This window comes from Phocoena sinus, chromosome 20, assembly GCF_008692025.1.
Source record: "Phocoena sinus isolate mPhoSin1 chromosome 20, mPhoSin1.pri, whole genome shotgun sequence".
In the NCBI taxonomy this organism is placed as follows: domain Eukaryota; kingdom Metazoa; phylum Chordata; class Mammalia; order Artiodactyla; family Phocoenidae; genus Phocoena; species Phocoena sinus.
The window spans coordinates 46,463,429-46,483,356 of record NC_045782.1 but is presented as its reverse complement, the minus strand read 5'-3'; the positions used below and the strand labels follow the sequence as shown (position 1 = coordinate 46,483,356).

General features: G+C 51.8%; 1 protein-coding gene across 1 annotated transcript in view; it reads right to left on the bottom strand.

Moving 5' to 3' along the window:
• Positions 1-674: 674 nt before the first annotated feature.
• Positions 675-19,928, bottom strand: part of CSNK1D (casein kinase 1 delta) — a 34,440-nt gene continuing 15,186 nt past the window's right edge. Inside the window, 8 exon segments of the mRNA XM_032616009.1 lie at positions 675-2,813; positions 3,948-4,012; positions 7,017-7,156; positions 7,737-7,908; positions 9,897-10,045; positions 10,521-10,691; positions 11,014-11,242; positions 11,497-11,645. Of these exon segments, the coding sequence (XP_032471900.1) occupies positions 3,980-4,012; positions 7,017-7,156; positions 7,737-7,908; positions 9,897-10,045; positions 10,521-10,691; positions 11,014-11,242; positions 11,497-11,645 (1,043 nt within the window). The 3' untranslated portion in view covers positions 675-2,813; positions 3,948-3,979.

Sequence of the window (19,928 nt, the reverse complement as noted above, 5' to 3'; positions counted from 1 at the left end):
GGTCCCAGTTCAAGAAGGATGGACCTTCCCACCCGGCCAGCCCTGCAAGTCACCGTGGGCAGGAGAGCCTGCTGGGGACCATGCTTTCTCACTCAGCGCCATCTGGAGCTCCCAGGGGTAGGAACTTCTTAGGCTCCAACAACTCCAGGGGGAGAGAGAAGCGGAGGCCATGAGCCCAACAGATGGATGGATGATGTACCCTTGCAGACGCTGCCTTGATTAGAAAGGACAACACCCGGGGCATGGGGCATGCAAGGTGGTGTTCTCACTGGGATGGCGACTGCCAGGTCCAAGCCCCTGCGTCCCAGCAGGGGCCCACTAGCAGCCACTTCGAGCACCCACCACGGGCAGCAGGAACATGGCTATGTGTCAGCTACCGTGCTCTTCACTCCCCAGAAAACCCAAAGTGGGTGGAAGCACTTCCTTCCCATAAAGGTGGTTAAGGCAGGGGACTGGTAAGTGCACATGGCCTGCACCGGCGACAACTCAGCCACATCCATGCCACGTCCCACAGGCTCATTCCACCTACTCCTGAGCAGCTCACAAAGTACACCAACAGGCTTCAAAAGGACAGACACGAATGCCCAGTCTCAGAAAATTAGTTTCAAATAGTTAATCTAAACAAATCAAAACTCAAACTGATGAAATAAAGACCACATGGCAGGGGCAGGGAATAAAGGTAGAAGTCGTCATGAATTTATTATTTACACGGTAGTTAAGGACACAAATACAGTGGTCATACAAAAGCGCAGTTCAGAGACTTGGCAACGGATACACAGGTTGATACAGACATTCCAACTATGTTTCCTGCAAGTCAGGATGGGGAGTTAAATAAGGGGGGGACACAACTGTCTACAACCACACTGCTGAGGACTCGGGGTCAGAGTCCACTTCTCAAATGCCATCTGGCAATTTCAGGTGGAAACCTGGATGCAGAATGTTGGGGCTGCGGCTGCTAACACCTTGCTGGGAAGGGGAAGCCCACCTCTGCAGAAGGCACTGGGCCACAATGAAAGCCCCCAACTCGCTCTGACCCACGCGAGCTCCCTCTGCACTCCCAGAAACACAGCCTGACCTGGCCAAGTGCCCACACCCCAAAACACTTACAGAGTAGCCAGCTCAGGAATCAGAAAGAAGTAAACAGCTGCATTCTGTGCCATCAACAGCAGTCAGGGCGTCCTAGGACCAGCATCCCCGTGCTGGGACTTTGGGGGCAGGAAGGGAAAACACAGACGTGGACACCTTTTAGGTGCCTATCTTCCTACGAGTGTCCTAGTTTCCAAACAGAACACACTGCAGGGGGATGATGCGAAGAAATGTGAAAGTACCTATGAACATATATATTGCACCTCGTTTCCAGAGACGGGGGCTCCTGTCTACCGGCCACCATTACTACCTGGTGCCTCTGCTACTGCAAAGTGAGGGACAGCGTCTCAGGAAACCACCTGGAGCTGGGCTGCCACAGAAGGTCTTTCTGGGGAGATTCAGCCCTGCTCTGACTCTTGGCCTCTGTGGGGTCACTATGTCCCAGGGAAAGTCACAAAAGCGGGTGACCCTTCACCCTCCTGGACAATCAGGTCATCAGAGTCACCTGCTTCTTGGCACTTCAGAGTGGATTTCCTTGGGCTCGCTGGCCTTTCTGAGCAACACTGGCACCCAGGGCAGATACCACGGCCCTTGATTTTGAGCATATAGATATTAACACAGATTAAGGGCCAATCTGCACTGGTAATATTGACAGCCTACTTAGAAAATCTCCCAGATTCAAAAGCATTGAGGCAACCACCACCAAAATAATCACACACGACTCCACGGAGGGGCCCAAGTCTCTCAGTTTGAAATCCTCTCCCGAGGGATCAGCGACACGACGCGAAGCCACAGCTTCTGCAGTCTTCAGGCTCAGCTTCCTTCTCGCTGCGTCTGGGAAGGTCAGATCGGTGGGCTGCTCTGTGGGGAAGCACCCGCTGCGCCCACACGTGTAGCCAGCACTTTCTAACTGCTCTGATGATTCAAGAATCCCAGCGGGTCTGCAGTGAGCAGGCATTTCAGTTTACAGTGGGGAAAGGAGCATGACAGCCAAAACCAGGTAAATGAGGTCACGAGACACACGGCACACACGGACACACACGTTACTTACACACGCGTATACACGTGATAGAATTTCTGATGAGAAAATCCCTTTTCCACAGTGACCACACAACAAACCACGAGACGCAGACCACGGAAACCCACGTGCTCTGCTCCCTGCCTCACTCCTTCTACACGAACTCCACATCAGTGCCTGCTTTAGAATTCTTTAAAGTCAGCATCTTCAAGACCGCAAAAACAGACATGAAAGAAACAATAAAGACAGATTTCTTCACACAGATTTAAGCCAATAATTTTTAGCAAAATGATACAAAACTGTCTTAACCAAGTAGAAGATCGGTAGTTACAGTAGACTCGGCAGGGACATGGGTGCGCCACCACGGAGGGGACTGAAAGGCTCTTGAATGGGAGTTGGATTCTCTCTGCAACCATCTCACTGCTTTCGTCCCAGCCCCGCTAGAACCAAGTTCATGGGGGCTCAGTGCAGCCCCTGGCGATGGCAGCGCTTGGAGTCTGTCCAGCTGGGTTTGTGTTTTGTTTCCCCCATGGGCGTCGCTGGGTGGGTGGCCTGGAGAGGTCCCGGTGTTAACATTTCGGTTCTAGACCGGGGGCGTGTCACTAGTAACAGAGTAGATCAGCCATGCATTGTCTGCCCTCAGCAAAAAGGAGAGTTCTCATCGGTGCACGACAGACTGCAGACCACTGGACGCCACCCGACCGGGAATCTGTCGGAGCCAAAGCACAGGAGAAGGTCAGCGTGAGGCCAGAGGAACGGAGCCGGTTGGCCTTGGGCAGAAAACACCAGTGACAGTGCCCTGGTGGGGAGGGGGCAGATGCCGCCTAGCCCCTCTGGACACGCGCACCCCCAGCTGCTCTGGAAGGTCCCTCGAGTCCAGGATACGTGCAGCAGAAAGAGTGACAGGAAGATGGGGAAGGAAGAGCCATGCAGGCAAGGAGGCTGTGGGGCCGTGAGCTCATGATCAGTCAGACCAGAGTCCAAGCGGGCAAGAGATGCTTGCTCCCAGCCCCCCTTCCTGGAAAGTAGCCTGGTGTTCCAAAAACAGGGACCAGGCCCCAAGCGGGCACTGGGACTCCACGTGGGGCAAGACGTGAAAAGCATTTCCCATCAAGATGTCCCCAAGAGTGCAGTCACGTTACAACTGCAGCTGGTCTCCCACCGCAGCGCCAAGTGGACAGAAGCTGCAAGCCCTCAGCCGGGAGGAGCCACAAGAGTTGCCACCAAGAGGGGAGCCTGGCTTGGATGCCCAGCCATGCACCAACGGCAGGGAGCGGGTGGCTGTGGCTGATGGGTGAATACAGACGAGAGCGTGGTGGACAAGATGCTAGGCAGAGACCAAGTTCAAAAAGAAAAACAAACGAGGAGGACAGAAATTAGTGCTAAAGGAAGAGAGATGACAAAGCCGGGACAGCAGGGACCATCAGGAGTGTCTCACGCAGCAAGAGTGCAAGAGCCCCTGCCAAGCGCGGCCCCCACAGCCAGCATGACACGACACACGTCCAGCGACCGACCTGGAACCACGCAGCCCCGAACCTTCTGAGGCCCCTGGGGCCACTGGAGCCAAGACTGGGCTCCTGCTCCCCACGCCGGCTCCCAATTGGAGACCACAGCAAAGGCCAAAGGCCAACAGACAGGATTCTGGGGTCACCCCAGACTGGACAGCCCACCACAGCTGCTCTAGAATCCACGTGAGGAGAGGACCTGGGCCAGGGGCCTTGCTCTACCTGGGGCACCTGGCATGCAAGCCCGACCCCCTGCGTGCTCCCTCAGGTCGGCGAGCGGGCGGCAGCTCCCACCCCGCCCGGCGCCTGCTGAGGAGCCCCGCCGTGAGCACACTCACCCAGTGCTGCCTTCCGACGGGGAGACGTGCAGCTACTTGCCGTGATGTTCGAAAGGAATGCTATTCTGAGGTGGGGGGAAAAGACAGCTGTTGGTAAGGGTTACGCTGGCCGGACCAGCACGTGAGGCCCTCCTGTTTCCGCAAGCACTGCCTCGCCTTGCCTCAACCAGGTCCATGACCACTGGCCAGGGCCGCTCGAGGGGACCCAGGGACACAGGAGCTCAGTCTCGCCTCTTGAGAGTGGCCCCTGGACATGCAGCCGCTGCTGCTCCTTGAGGATGGATCTGTCAATGGGGCCAACAAGGGAGACCCTTCCCAACTCTCACGTAGTAAGAAAACTGGATGCCCAGACGGCAGCCCCTCCATCAGCTCTCGGGACCAGCAGCTCCCCAAGGCCTGTGCTTGGCAGGTGGAGAGGACACCACCTCCCTGTGACTAAAGGACTGGACACATTTCCTCACTGACACAAGGAAGAGGACACGGTTATGGACTTTACTTGGGGCGCAGGAATTAAAACGAGTAAGCCTGAAGGAAAAACTGGCACCACGGACCAGCATCACGTTCTACCAACAGCACTGGATGGAGGAGGCCCTCCTCACAAAGAGAAACATGACAAACAGGTTCATCCACCAGGGGCCCTTCCGTCTTCACATTATTCCAGCTGGAGAGGCCAGATTCGCAGGCCGGGGTCAGGAATGTGGGGACTGTGGTCCCTGGAGAAGCATGTGGGGGTGAGGAGGAACGGCCAGGACAAGCAACACACATGTCACACCCTCCCACCTTCAGCTGGACAGGGTCGGCAGGGCCCTCCCCCAAGCAGGCGGGCAGCTCTGGGCACTTCTGTGCTGAGGATGAGCTACTCCTTTGCACTCGGTGCATTGGCACAGGACGCAACCTCTCCTCTTCGAGCGGCAAAGAGGAAGCGGGTAGGAAGCAGCCCCCGCCGGGCCACAGAGAGACGAGGGTCTGTGCACACGTGGTGCCGCCCCCTGGACTGGTGTGTCACTGCCCCTACCCGCATCGTATCTTTGCGGGGGAGGGCGATGAATGGAGGCCATAGAGTTGTAAAAGCTGGAGCAACTCTGACCACGCCCTTGGTGGACAAGAGCCTTTCAGAGTCTCTTAGGAAGAGCGCCTGGAGGATGACCAGAAAAAACCAAAGGACCGAGCTGTCCCCAGGATGGAGGCCACCGGGGACATGCCCTCAGGGGCTTTGTCCTCAACATGAAGATCCTAAGGAAACCCCCAGGGTGACTAGGGTGCTTCTTTTGGGAGAGGATACCCCCAAATCGAATCTCTTCAGAGACTCCCCGCAGTGCTCAGGCCCACATGACACTTCTTCGTATGGAAAGCAGAGAGAGAACCAGAGAACAAAGACACGTGATTGTGAGGACGGACCCTGGAGCTGCGTGTGGTCAACGCTCATGGGTCGGTGGCCTGAGGGGTGGACACAAGCCGGAAAAGAGGCTAGACTAGGACCCATAACTACCCGGCACCCTCAGAACCCTCTACCTCTGCCGTTTCCCTCAACGATCCTCAGAGCAAAAGACATTTTCTTGTGTTAAAAAAAAAAGTTAAGCCTGTCCCTTCCTTGGTCCTTGATGGCTGAGGTGTTCCAGGGCCCTCAGCCAGGCCCACTTGGCCAGGGGCAGCAAAACACCTCCGAGGACCTGCTCCCAGCTGCTGGCTCATATGTTCCAGGGCTCATGGAAGAAACGCGTTAAGCCCTTTCCGTGTCTTGTGGTCACAGAGGAGGGGTGTGGGGCCGGGAGCCCTAAGAGGCCCAATCTCATCACTCTGGCCAGACCCACTGAGCCCCACAGTTCAAACGACCTGCGTCTTCAGCCTCTTTGAGAGAAAATTACCATATAAGAACCCATTTCTAGTAGAATTACTAGTGAATTAGAAGTGTTTGATAAAAATACTATTTCACTTGATTAAAGAAAACTGGTCAGGAGCACTTCCTCTGCCTGGGCACACCTTGCTCCTCTGCCAGACCAGATGGACACCACAGGACCGAGGTTCTGGGCAATTCTCACAGACCCTGTGCCCTCCTGATCAACGTGCTCAATCCACCACATTCAGCAACAAGCTACACCTACTGCCCAGCAAGCAAAGGGGGAGGGCAGGGCGCTAAATATAAACCTGAGGCATCGTGGTGAAGCAGACGGATGCTGCCCCAGTACATGGCCAGGACCTGGGCTTCGGCCATTCCTGAACTCACCACCTGCCCACCCAGCAGACGCCACCGGGTAGTCCCAGCCCCCACAGGACCCCTGCCCACCCCCACTGCCCACGGGAGGAGACCCTGAAAGCTAGTTGAGGAAAAACGTCCGCAAGCAGGTAAAGAGCTGCTCTGCTGAGGGAGGCGCGTCAGTGAGACAGAAAAACAGCAAGGAAAGCCAGACGGGGAAGACGACGTGGGTGGAGGAGGCCCCGGGGCCAGGCCCTGCACCTCTGAGCACACTCGCCTTGCCAGAGAGAAGACAAACGTCAGAAGGGGCATCAGAAGACAGGAATCCACAGCACGTCGCCAAGTGCTGGACATGACACTGCAGAGTGACCACCAGCAATATGCCATGCCCCACCCCCCCGGGTTCTCTGCTGGGGGAGCACCTGACCAACGAGAACGAGGACGGAGTCCCAAAGGCTGGAGGTGCCCACGACAAACGGCATGAGCAGGCTGGCGTTTCCAGTCTGCCCAGGGAAGACGGCCAAGCCTCCAAAGCTGGCTGGGGGCTGGGGGCCACACGGAGGGCAGCTGGAGAGAAAAGGTCCCGTGGCACATCCTAGCACAATTGCGGGGTGGGGCTGGGTGTAGAGCCCTTTCCCACAAAGCTGGTCACAGAGGCTCTCAACCAACGGGCCAAACTGCGAGGGGTACAACATTCCCCCAATGGTTAAAACACCCAAAAATGGGGAGAAAGGGAAGGCAGGAAAGAAGGAAAGCCTTCGAAACTATCATCCCACTCTGCTTGGAGCCCGTAAGACCAGACCAAACATGGAGAAGCCGGAGGCCTGCAGCGCCCAGCCTGGGTGAGATCAGGCGCCGGCCCGCGGGGCGCGTACCTGTGAGGTGGACATGCGGGAGGTATCTTGCCGGCCCGTGAGGTCGGACGAGGAGATGTTGACTGGGGCACCGCGGTGCAGCCGCATACTCACTTTCCGCTCCCTTTCCATGCCGGACACGGGCCTAGGAGAGGTGTTCGCTGGAGGAGAGGGAGACGGGCGAGTGTGAGGCCTCGGAATGCGGTCCCACGCTCCAGCACGGGGTCTCTCCTCGGGAACCACGTCTAACAAGGACCCTTGGCTGCCTCGGTGTCTGGCACAGGACAGGCTACTGTACCCTAAGACTAGGCCGGCACCACAGGCTCTGCTGATGCCCCAGGAGCGAAGCACCAGGTGTCCAGTGGGAGGGCAGCCGGGGCCTCTGCCTACAACGCTTGTCTCGACAGGCAAGAGGCTGGAGAGGTTTGTGGTGGTGGATGTCGTGCCATGAGAAGAACAAGAGGCAAAGCAACAGAGCTCACAGGGAACACAATCCTTCAAGAGGCCAACGTCTGGGAAACACATTCCCGAGGGCACTGTCCCAGGGCGCTCCCTGGCCTAACTTCGGAAATAAGAACTGATCAGAGTAAGGATGCACATGTCTTCACCCATCAGGCACTCCTGCCTAGACCCCACGAGGTCACACACTGGAGTGTCCAGAGCAAGTGACACTCAAAACAGAACCCCCACTGCCTGCAGAGCAGGGGCTGGGGTGCAAGCTGCAGCCCCGGGACCACTCACCAGTGTGTGAGGTAGGGGTGAGGGGGGTGGGAGGAGCCACCTCCTGTGTCCCCCTCAGCCGGCCCGAGGCCGTGGAAGGGAGGCCGCGTGTGGCTGGATTTCGGGAGTGTCTCAACCGCTCCTCTCGGTCCCGGCGCTCCCGCTCAGCATCGTCAGCCGCCCGGCTGGCTCCCTACAGAGGAAAGAGGGCGAGACCAGAACTGAACTGGGTTTGGTGAAAAACCACCTGAGGCACTTGGCTGCCACTCGAGAAAACACAGAGGCGTGTGGGACAGTCTGCCCACAAAGCCGTCCACAGCCTCGCAGCAAGCCAGGCGCTCTTCCCTCTGGGTCCACGCATGGCCTGTCCCACAACCGTGGGAGAGCAGAACCAGGCTTCTCAGTCTCCTCTTCCCAGCACAGCAGAGGAAACCCCCACCCCATCGCCTCAGCACCCCCTCAGAACCCAGACACCAACGGCACCTGGCGGCCCTCTTCTCTGCAACCATTCACACGGGGATGGGAACCAGCCCAGGTCAGAGGTGGCCCAATGCGGCGACAGTTGGGGGAGTCCGCAAGGCAGGTGGGAGGGACAGCATTTGGTTGGCTGAGGGGTCCAACTGGAGCCCAGATGCCCGGGCCAGGCCCATGTCCTGTTGGTGCACTTGAAATAAGGAGGCCAGCAGCCAGGCTCATCCCGGGGGGCCATGCGGTGGGCACCGCCTAAGCTAAGCTAGTTACTCCCAGAACAAATAGCTAGTTACACTTTCAGTGAACATCACACCAGAAACACGGGGACATTTGATTTTAAGTGGTAACGCTAAGATACCTGCCCTAGTAGAGGTCACATCCTAATTACCAGCGCTGTAAGGCAAGAGTCTGAAAACTGCAGCCCACGGGCCAAACGCAGCCACACCCGATCCTGCAAATACGGTTTTCTTGGCACAGTCACACCCACTCACTGCCGCACTGCTTGGGGAGCTCTCCAGTTACAACAGAGTTGAGTGGTCGCACCGCTGTGCTGACGGCAAAGGTAAAATTATTGACTGTCTGGTCCTTTACAGAAGACGTTTGCTGAGCGCCTCGGAGGGATGACAATGTTAGAACAAAGAACTTATTAAAGTGGCTCTGGCAGGAGGCCCACCCTAATGTCCAGACTCCAGGTAACCTGCGGCACCACTCCCAAAGGCTGTCCTTTGAAGGCCATCCTAACAGAGGGGCCTGGCACCAGGATGGCACGGGTGAGGTCCAGGGCAGGCTGGCTCTGCGGGCTGGCCCCCGCTCTGGGAGGCTGCAGCCCCCCACCCCTACCTGGTCCCTGTGTGAATACCCCTGCACCTGTAAGGCCATGGGACAAGGCTTCCTGTTTTGCACCCTCTGAAGAGGAGGTTCTGTTCCTCCATCAGATTTTGTCACCCTAGAAACCAGCCCATTTTTGTTTTAAGCTCATAGAACACATTTTTAATGAAAGAGAAAGTGGAAATCAAAAAAAAACTGGAATTCTGGCCGTAGTGTTGGAGATTAAACAAACTCACACAACAGATTCAGGGACAGGCGGCCTGTTTTAGAGAGGAAAACAAATTAAAGTTCAAGCCCCTCCACCCCCAGCCCCCACAGCATGCGTGCACACAACACAGGCTCACACTTAATGAACAAACTGGGTGACAAAGGAAATCAAATGTAAGTCTAGCTCATCACAAGGCCAAACGCAGACCTAACACACAGCGCCTCCCAGGCCACCCACCCGCTCAGAGGCCGGGCCTCGGCACAGCCTGGTAGGGGGAGGAGTAGGGAAGTCTTCACCCAACCCGGCGACAGCCACACCCCGTTGACAAGGAACTCACAAGCCAGAGCAGCCACAATGTCCTTAGGATGGATGATGATGATGATAAAATGACCTCAGCATCCTAAGTAAGAGCCTTGGTCTGGGCAGACCTGCACTGTGGACATACCTCAGGCCCAAGAACCCCACAGCCCCGTTGCAGCCTTGAGGTGCCTTCTTCACTTGCCAACAGGCATCTGGCTTCTCAGAACCCCGTGTGCCACCCCCATGTGGCAGCCATGCCTCCTGAAGCCCCACCCCGTGTAGCTCCCAGGAAGGGACGGCAGCAACTAGCGGCCTTCTGCTGACCGGCATGCCCCTTCCACGCTGAGCAGTCAGTGAGCTGGGGGCGCACTTACAAATTTGAGCATGTTCCAGTCGAACACGTAGTCATAGGAGAAACCCTGGCGATGGAACAGGTTCCTGAAGAGCTGTCTCAGGTATGAGTAGTCAGGCTTATCGTCAAAACGCAAGGAACGGCAAAAATTCAGGTACGTGGCGAATTCAGCTGTAAAACACCATGAAACTCAGAGGTAACTGGCAGTACCCCTGACTGGGAGCCAGCATGGCGTCTGTCCACAAAACCCTTGACCACTCCCAGCCACCCAAACAGAGGGTGTGAAAGCTGGAATCTGAAACACCGAGCATGCTTTGAGGAAAGAGGCTGAGAAAACTGAGCACACAGAGCATAACAGAGTTTCATCTGAGGCATTTATCACAGGGGCAGTCCCACAAAAACAAAAGGAAAACTCCCTGAGTTTTACGGCTCAGGAAGGTAGAGGAGCGCCAGGGACAGAAGGCTGAGGCCAGTTAAAGGGCAGGCCACCTGCTCACTCTTCACCTCCCCAACCATGCAGGACATCAGTGGGGCCTTAGCAGCCAGCCTCTGGGGGGCTTCCCTGGTCCCTTTCCCAGAGCCTCACAGGCCCCCATCCTCCCACAGAAACACAGGGTTGGCTTGCTGTCCACCTGAGGACACTCACAAGGGTAGCCTTTACACAACACCTCAATGGGAGTGGACATCTTCTTCTCACTGATCCTCTCATACTTCTGCCTCTTGGTAGCAGCCTTCAGGCCCTGCCAGGGCAGCGAGCCCAGGTTGAAGTACATGAGCACGTAGCCCAGAGACTCCAGGTCGTCCCTTCGAGATTGTTCTGGGGAGAGAGGACAGTGGGTCAAAGTGGCAAACACCCCACTTCCTGGGGATGAACTCAGAGCCACAGGGAAGGACACCTGGATTCCTTGTTTCAGCACAAGTGCCCCTGCTGTGCTGTTCAGAGACGCACCGCCACCTGTCAGGAGGCCCCAACACGTGCCTGTCTCCCCACGTCCCACAGGGTAAGGTCTCCAGGCCCGGACACCAGCCTCTGCTACAAAGGTTTGACACCAGCCTCCACACCCAACATGCTAACCACCCTCAGGGCCCCCAGGAGGCTGTAGGACAGCCGGGCCTGTGGCCGGGGCAGGAGGGCTCACCGATGCCGAGGTGCGTGTTGATGGAGGCATACCGCGCCGTCCCGGTGAGGTTCTTGTTCTCGCGGTAGGGGATGTGCTGGTGGGTGCGGGCGTCCCTGTACTTCTTGGCCAGCCCGAAGTCGATGATGTAGACCAGGTTGCCCTTCTTGCCTAGCCCCATGAGGAAGTTGTCCGGCTTCACGTCTCGGTGAATGAAGTTCTTCGAGTGAATGTACTCAATACGACTAATCTGCAGGTGGAGAAGCAAGGGTGAGAGGTTGAACCCCAGGCAGTAGCCTGGCGGAGGGAACCCGGGGAACTCAGGCCCACACGCAGATGCACCCTGCCTGCCAAGGGTCACTATCTTTCACAGAGTTAATGAGCTTCCATGTTCTCCCTGTGCACTAACAGCACAGCCCTGAAGGCCTCATCAGACTGATGAACCAAACCGAGCCTGTGCTGAGCATGCAGGCTGCCCTTCACTTGAGAAGAATGAAGTCTTACCATTTGGTCAGCAAGGAGCAGGACGGTTTTGAGACTGAACTTCCTAGAGCAAAAGTTGAAGAGGTCTTCCAGGCTGGGTCCCAACAGCTCCATCACCATGACGTTGTAGTCCCCCTCAGCCCCACACCACCGGATGGTGGGGATGCCCACTGCAAGAGAGCCCATGTCAGTCTGCCTCCCGTGCACTTGCACTGAGGGCACCTGTGCCCACGACGCCAGCAGAGGACTGGGCAGGAGCAGTCAGAAGTGACGTGTGGAGAGGGTGGGAGGCCAACTTCACGGAAGGGGTGGGACAAGGGGCTCGGGAGGAGGAGCTGTGCTCCCTCCCATACCCCCAGTCTTCCCGTAACTGACATCCTGCACCAGTGCGATGCTTAATTAGTGCTGATACACCGTCATTAACTAAGGTCCACACTATTCAGGTTTCCTCAGTTCTAACCTCATGCCTCCTGCTACTCCAGGACCTGTCTTGGACCCCACATGACATTTACTCACCACATCTCCTCCGGCTGCTCTTGGCCGGGATGGTCTCTCAGACTTTCCTGGTTTGAATGACCCCAATGGTTTGGAGGAGGGCTGGGCAGGGATGTGCAGACTGTCCCTCTGCTGGTTTGCCTGATTTTTTCTCGTTATTACTCTGGGCTTGGGGGAGGGAGACCACAGAGGGAAAGTGCCCTTCCCACCACATCCTGTCAGGGTCTGTGCTCTCAACACGACTCCTCACCATGGCTGTGCCCTTGGTCACCTGGCTCAGGTGTGCCTGTCAGGTGTCTCTGCTGGGGAGTTCCTCTCTCTCCCCTTTCCATCCTGTTCTCTCTGCGGGGACGTCACCACGTGCAGACCACACTTAAGGGGGTTGTTTGGGCTCCCTCCCGGAGGGCACAGCCATCTATATATATGACTTGGAATGCTTCCACACAGATTTGTCTCTTCTCCCCATTTACTTATTCGGTATTTTTTCCTATCAGTACGGACCCATGAGTATCTATTTTATACTTTGGTCTGTACTCCAACACTATGTCACTTATTCTGTTGCTCCAAGCATCCCAGCCTTCGTTGCTCCTCCGTGGCTCCTGTGGCCCTTTAACACCCCATCACTGCAGGCTCTGTTTGTTTTGAGCTGCCTTCCTTTCTGGCACTATAAGATCCTAAACAGTTTTAGTTTTGATATCAACTGGGCAACTTTTTATTTTAAAATACATTTGCACATTACATGAGAACAAATTCAACAAATCAATAGGTTATAAGGCATAATGTAACAAAAGCCTGTGGCCCACCACACAGACCAGGGACATTCCTAGTAATTGCATCTACTTTTACTCCCCTTTCCTCCCACACCTGCACCCCCCAGACAACAAATGCACAGGACTGTACCCCTTCCTTGTTTTTAGTAAAGTGAGAGTGTGAGCTATGAAATACTCCCCTTGGAGAGGACAGCACACTTCATCTATTCTTCCTTCATCTGTACTGTTTAGGGCTGCTTTCCCCATTATAAACAGTGCTGCTAAATACATTCTTATGTATGTCTGCTGGTGAAAATTCTCACATGTGAAATTCTTGTTCTTAGCTAGTTTCTCCAGGTATAGACCTAGAAACACAGGGTACAAATTATCTGACTATACAAGATAATGTCAAACTGCTTTCCAAAATAAATAACCCACTTTACAACCCCACCACAAATGAATGAGTTCCCGCTGGATGCAAGGTCTCGTCAGAGCTCTTAATTTCTATCAGTCAAGTGGCAGATGTAAAATGGTGTCTCACTGAACTCTCAATTTGGATCTTTTTTATTATTTATTGGCATTACATGTTTCCTCTTCTCTAAAATGTCTATGCATATCTTTGTCATTTTTTTTCTATCAGGGTGTTTTTTTCCTATTTATAGCAGTTCTTTTATAAATTCTGGATATTAAACTATTATCTTTTTTATGTGAGGAAAATACCTTTTCTCAGTTAATGACATGTTTTTTATTTTCTTTTGGAGTCTTTTGATGAGAAGAGATGCTAAATTTTAACAAACATGAATGTATCAATCTTTTCCTTTAAGAGTAATGTGTTTGGTATCTTACATAAGACACCCTTCCCGAACTCAGAGTCAGAAAGAGATGCTTATTATATTAAGAGTACTTCTACTTCCAGCCAAGATGGAGTAATGGGGACCCAATTTACCCTCACATCCACAATAACCAAGAAGAGAAAAGAGAACAAAGAACATACAGAAAGACATAGGTTTTCTAAGACGCTGAACATGAGGCAATGAATGACACTGACACCTGAGACACGATGAGACCGAGAGTGTGAGCAGAGAAGCAAAAACTGAGCAGATGAAAGTAGCATCGTCTCATAACTAAGCTGAGGAAGAATTTGAGGAACACTAAAATACCCAGCACACAAGAGGGTAAAATTCAGTGTCTGGCATCCAAAGATTACCAGATATGCCAGGAAGCAGAAAACGTAATCCACATTGAGATCAACAGAAACTGAGTTAGAATCATTAGAGAAGGGCAATAAAAGTTACTATAAACTATAACTGTATTCCATGTCAAAAGAAGTTAAACAAAGGCACAACATGACAGAGATATAAAAGACCCAAATCGGGCTTCCCTGGTGGCGCAGTGGTTGAGAGTCCGCCTGCCGATGCAGGGGACACAGGTTCGTGCCCCGGTCCAGGAAGATCCCACATGCCGCAGAGCGGCTGGGCCCGTGAGCCATGGCCGCTGAGCCTGCGCGTCCGGAGCCTGTGCTCCGCGACGGGAGAGGCCACAACAGTGAGAGGCCCATGTACCGCAAAAAAAAAAAAAAAAAAAAGACCCAAATCTAGGGACTTCCCTGGCGGTCCAGTGGTTAACACTCCACGCTTCCAATGCAGGGGGTGTGGGTTTGATCCCTGGTCGGAGAACTAAAATTCTACATGCCGCGTGGTGCAGCCAAAAAAAAGAAAAGAAAAGACCCAAATTTAACTTTCAAAGATGAAAACTACAAAGTCTAAGAGGAAAACTACACTGGGTGTGTGATTAACAGCAGACCAGACACTGTAGGAGAAAAAACTCGTGAACTTGAAGGCACAGCAGTAGAAACTACTGGAAAAGCCAACACGAGCTTCAGAGCTGTGGGACAACATCAAGGTACCCGCCATCTGTAACTGGAGGAGAGAGGGGAGGAGGGGGACAGAGGACACACTGAAAGAAAGAGCTGAGAAAAATGACCCACAGATTCAGGAAACTCAACAGGCCCCAAGCATAAGTACCATAAAGAACACAACACTGACATAGCTGACAGTCAAATCGCTCACTAGTGATAATAAGAACACCTTGAAAGCAGCCAGAGAAAAAAAACATGTTAGAGCACAGTGGAGGAACATCTTCCAAGTGCTGAGAAAAGAACTGGCAATCTGCCGAAAAACACCTCAGCAGAGACAAAATGAAGACATTTTCAGATACAAAAAGTGTGACGAATCAATCACCAGCACTGTGACATATGTAAAAGGATGTCCTTCAGGCAGGAGGCAAATGATGCCACATGGAAGTCTGGGCCTACAAAAAGGAATGAAGGGGCTTCCCTGGTGGCGCAGTGGTTAAGAGTCCGCCTGCCGATGCAGGGGACACGGGTTCATGCCCCAGTCCGGGAGGATCCCACATGCCGCGGAGCGGCTGGGCCCGTGAGCCATGGCCGCTGAGCCTGCACGTCCGGAGCCTGTGTTCCGCAACGGGGAAGGCCACAACAGTGAGAGGCCCACGTACCGCAAAAAAAACAAAAACAAAAACAAAAACAAACAAACAAAAAAAAAACAATAAGAAAAAGGAATGAAGGGCTTCCCTGGTGGCGCAGTGGTTAAGAATCCACCTGCCAATGCAGGGGACACAGGTTCGGGCCCTGGTCCGGGAAGATCCCACATGCCGCGGGGCAACTAAGCCCGTGCACCACAACTACTGAGCCTGCGCTCTAGAGCCCGCGAGCCACAACTACTGAAGCCCCTGCGCCTAGAGCCTGAGCTTGGCAACAAGAGAAGCCACCACAACGAGAAGCCTGCGCACTGCAACGAAGAGTAGCCCCTGCTCACCGCAACTAGACAAACCCTGCGCACAGCAACGAAGACCCAACACAGCCATAAATAAATAAAATAAATAAATTTAAAAAAAAAAAGAAAAAGGAATGAAAAGCAATGAAAATAACAACATAAGTACATAAAAAATTATTTCAATTTAAAAGATATGACTGTTTAAACAAAAATAACAATGCACTGCAATATTTACAACATGTAAATATAAACACATGACACCATCACGCAGGCAAGGCAGGTGGGCAGGTGGAAGCCCACAAGGTCAGGTTCCTCTGCATCCTGCTAAAGAGATGATAGACCCTAACCCAACCACTAAAGTAACAACACAGAGATAGTGACAGAATTCAACAAAGGAGATCATCACAAGAAAAATCATTAAGAAATGTAAAAAATATTTGATTAATCCAAAATAAGGTAAAAAAGGAGGGAAATGAAACAAAGACCAGATGAGACAAAAACTAACAGCAAACCCAATCCTGTCATTAATCACACTGAATGTAAACACCGCAGGTAAGGCACACTTTCTCAGATTAGACAGAAAAGAAAGGACCAGCTATACTGCCCTGCCCACACCAAACACCCTTCAGATACAACTAGGTCACAAGGAGGACAGTGTATCACACCAACATCAGATAAGAGAGCAGAAGGGCTATGTCAGCATCAGACACAGTAGAATGTGTAGAAGAATACTTCCAGGGATATTACCAGTCATCTCCCAGTGATAAAGGCATTGACTGATCAAGAAAACATTATTCTAAACATTCACGCAGCTAACAAGAGAGCTTCAAAATACATGAGGCAATACTGCAAAGAGACAGAGACAAATCCACAATCTTACTAGAGACGTCAATCATCCCTCTCAGTAGATCACACTTTTTTTCTCAGGTACGCAAGGGGCATTTATCAAGACAAACCACATTCTTGACATAAAACAATAAAGCTAAAAAGGATTCAAGTTATACAATGTATGTTCTCAGAAGACAGTGGAATTCAATTAGAAATAAACAGCTCTCTGTAAAATCCCCAAATATCTGGAAGCTAAATAATACAGTTCAAAATAACCCATGGATCAAGGAAGAAACCAAAAGGGGACTCAGCATCTGAACTACATGAAAATGAAAACTTACCAGGATTTGAGATGCTGCTATGGTAGGGGGAAAATTTATAGCCACGAAATGTCTACACTACAGAAAACAGATCAATGATCTCAGCTTCCACCTTAAGAAAATACTTAATTAAACCCTAAGCAAACAGAAGTGAAATAAAAGATCACAGCAGAAACCAATGAAACAGAAAACAGAGAAACAACAGAGAAAATGACAGAGACCAAAGCTGTTTCTTTGAGAAGATTGTTGATAAATCTCTAATCAGACTGATCAGGGAAAAAATAGAGAAGGCACAAATTACCAACATCAAGAATGAGAGGGAATTCCCTGGCGGTCCAGTGGTTAGGACTCTGAGCTTTCACTGCCGAGGGCCCAGGTTCGATCGCTGGTCAGGGGAACTAAGATCCCACAAGCCGCATGGCGCGGCCAGGGGGAAAAAAAAAAAAGAATGAGAGGTAACATCACTGGATTCTACAAATATTAGAAGTCTAGTAGGCAAATATTATAAACAGCTTTATGCCAATACATTCAATAACTTAGATAAAACAAACAAGTTATTTGAAAGACTCGAACCACCAAAGCCCTTGTATGCTGCTGGTGGGAACTAAGTACAAGCAGCCTGGCAGTTTCTTGAAGAGGAAAAACATTCGCTTACTTTTGGTTCAGCCATTCCACTCCAAGTCACTTACTCAGGAGAAAAAGAAATGAACGTCCATATGAATAGCTACACAAAAGTTCATAGCAGCTTTGTGTGGAGTACCTGAAACCTGGAACCAACTCAAATGAACAGGTGCAGGAACGAAGAAACTACCCACACAAGGGAGTACTTCTCAGCAATAAAAAGGAGTAGCCATTGATACACACACAAAAATCTCAAAGTACTACTCCCTGCACAGGAAACTTTGGGAAATGCAAACTAACCTACAGCGACAGAAGCAGATGACAGAGGGCGGGGGTAGAGGAACCACAAAAGGACCCAACAAACTTTGAAGGGCGATGGATGTGTTCGCCGCCTCGATTATGGCAATGGTTTCATGAGAGGACACAGGCAAAACTTCTCAAATCACACACTCAAAACACATGCAGTTTGATTCACCTCAATAACGCTGATTTAAACAAATCAAAATGTTTTAGTCTTCCTCTTCACACTGAAGTCACCTGATCCACCTGAAAGTGGAGTTTGGGGTGAGGGGAGGCAGGACTCCCAGAGACCTCAGCACCGTGTGTTCACAAGGCCCCCCCACACTGACCGTAACACCTCTTCCTTTGAAGTCAGAGTTCTGTGGCCACGAGGGTCTTTGTGTCTGGAGTGTGGGTGGCACAACACTGCAGGTGACCACACGTGACACTCCAAAGATGGACACAGTCCACACTCACATTTCCCCAACGGCATGTCCAGTAACGTCCTTCAGGCTAGTCCCCCCTGCCCAGGGTACAATCTAGGACCATGCACTGCCATGTTTAAGTCTAGAACAGTTTTTCAATCTTTTGTCACAGACATATTTGAAGAGTTCAGGTCAATTTTGAACTGTCCTAAATTTGATTTGCCTGATTGCTGGTTCTGATCACCTGTCAGATGGAAATCTGCCAGACTTCTCCACCAAAAGGTACTTTTCTCTTTGTTATTGTAAGGTTTTTTTGGCCGCAATGCGGCGCACGTGGGATCTCAGTTCCCCAACATGGGATTGAACCTGGGCCCTCAGCAGTGAAAGAGCAGAGTCCTAACAACTAGGCCGCCGGGGAATTCCCGTCTTTGTTATTAATGAGTAATCTGTGGATGAAGCTTTGAGGGTAGTGTCAATACTTAAGTCGTACATTTGCATCCACCTTTGATTACCGTCTAAACCAATCAATAAGTGCCCACAAAGTGGTGACTTTCCATTTCTGATTGTTCCTTCTGCCTCTCTGTGAAGCTTAATGTGTGTGCGTGTGGGTCATCGTGGACTCAAGAATTCTCCTCCCCTCCTCCATGTGTTATGTAAATTTAAGGATTATTTGTTCTAGTTCTGTGAAAAATGTCATGGGTAATTTGATAGGGACCACATTCACTCTGTAGATTGCTTTGGGTAGTATGGCCATTTTAATGATATCCATTCTTCCAATCCAAGAGCATGGTATACCTTTGCATTTCTTTAAATCATCTTCAATTTCCTTTATCAACGTTTTACAGTTCTCAGCATATAAGTCTTTCACCCTCCTTGGTTAGGTTTATTCCTAAGTATTTTATACTTTTTGATGTAATTTTAAAAGGGATTGTCTTTTTACCTTACCTTTTTGATATTTCATTGTTGGTGTAAAGAAATGCAACAGACTTCTGTATGTTACTCTTAGATCCTGCTAGTTTTCTGAATTCGTTATCATTTCTAGTAGTCTTTGTGTGGAGTCCATATATAGAGTTTTATATATACATACATATATATGTATGTAGTATCATGTCATCTGCACATGATGACAATTTTAGCTCTTCCTTATCAATCTGGATATCTTTTATTTCTTTTTCTTGTCCAACTACCGTGGCTAGGACTTCCAATACTATATTGAACAGAAATGGTGAGAGTTTCCTCCACGTGCTATAATCCGTTGTTCATTTTGAGGCTTCAACTGTCCCAAATTGGGGCAACAGATGCCACTTCAAGCTCTCTCCCGTGTCCTGTGGACTCATGCCCGTCAGTGTCCGAGCGCTTCTTTCCTTTCAGCCACATGCTCCAGATTCGCCTTCCTTCTTCCTGCCTCGCCCTGGAATCTGGGCTCCTCTCGGTGGGGAGTGATACTAGAAGCCCAGCACCCAAATGGGTGCTGGGTCGTCACTAGCACTTTCTGTGAGTGTGGCATTTGCACCTCAGTCAACCTGGCCCTTCGCTGCTCTGCGGATCCGTCAGCCTGTCCCTGGGAGGAGAGCCCTGCTGGACTCTGACTGGAATCCCCTGAGCAGCTCTGGGAGACATCTTGCCGAGTCTTCCTCTCCATGAACAGAACATCTCCACTTAGCTTGAGTCCTCATCAGCGTTCTCCAATGAAGTTTAAAAATTTTCTGCATGCAGGTCACACCTGGCTTAGGATTTATTCCTCTATACTTACAGTACTTTAAGAATGAAACTTTGGCCTCTAGACTCCTCTGGGGCCAGCAGCCACCTGACCAGGGATCTGGGCTCCACTACTGTGGGCTCTGTGTCCAAGAGCTGCTCGCAGGCAGCTGTTCTGAGGAGCCAGCAGAGCTGCTGTGCGGTACTGGCACCTCAAAGTGGGTCACCATGCACCTGGTTCAG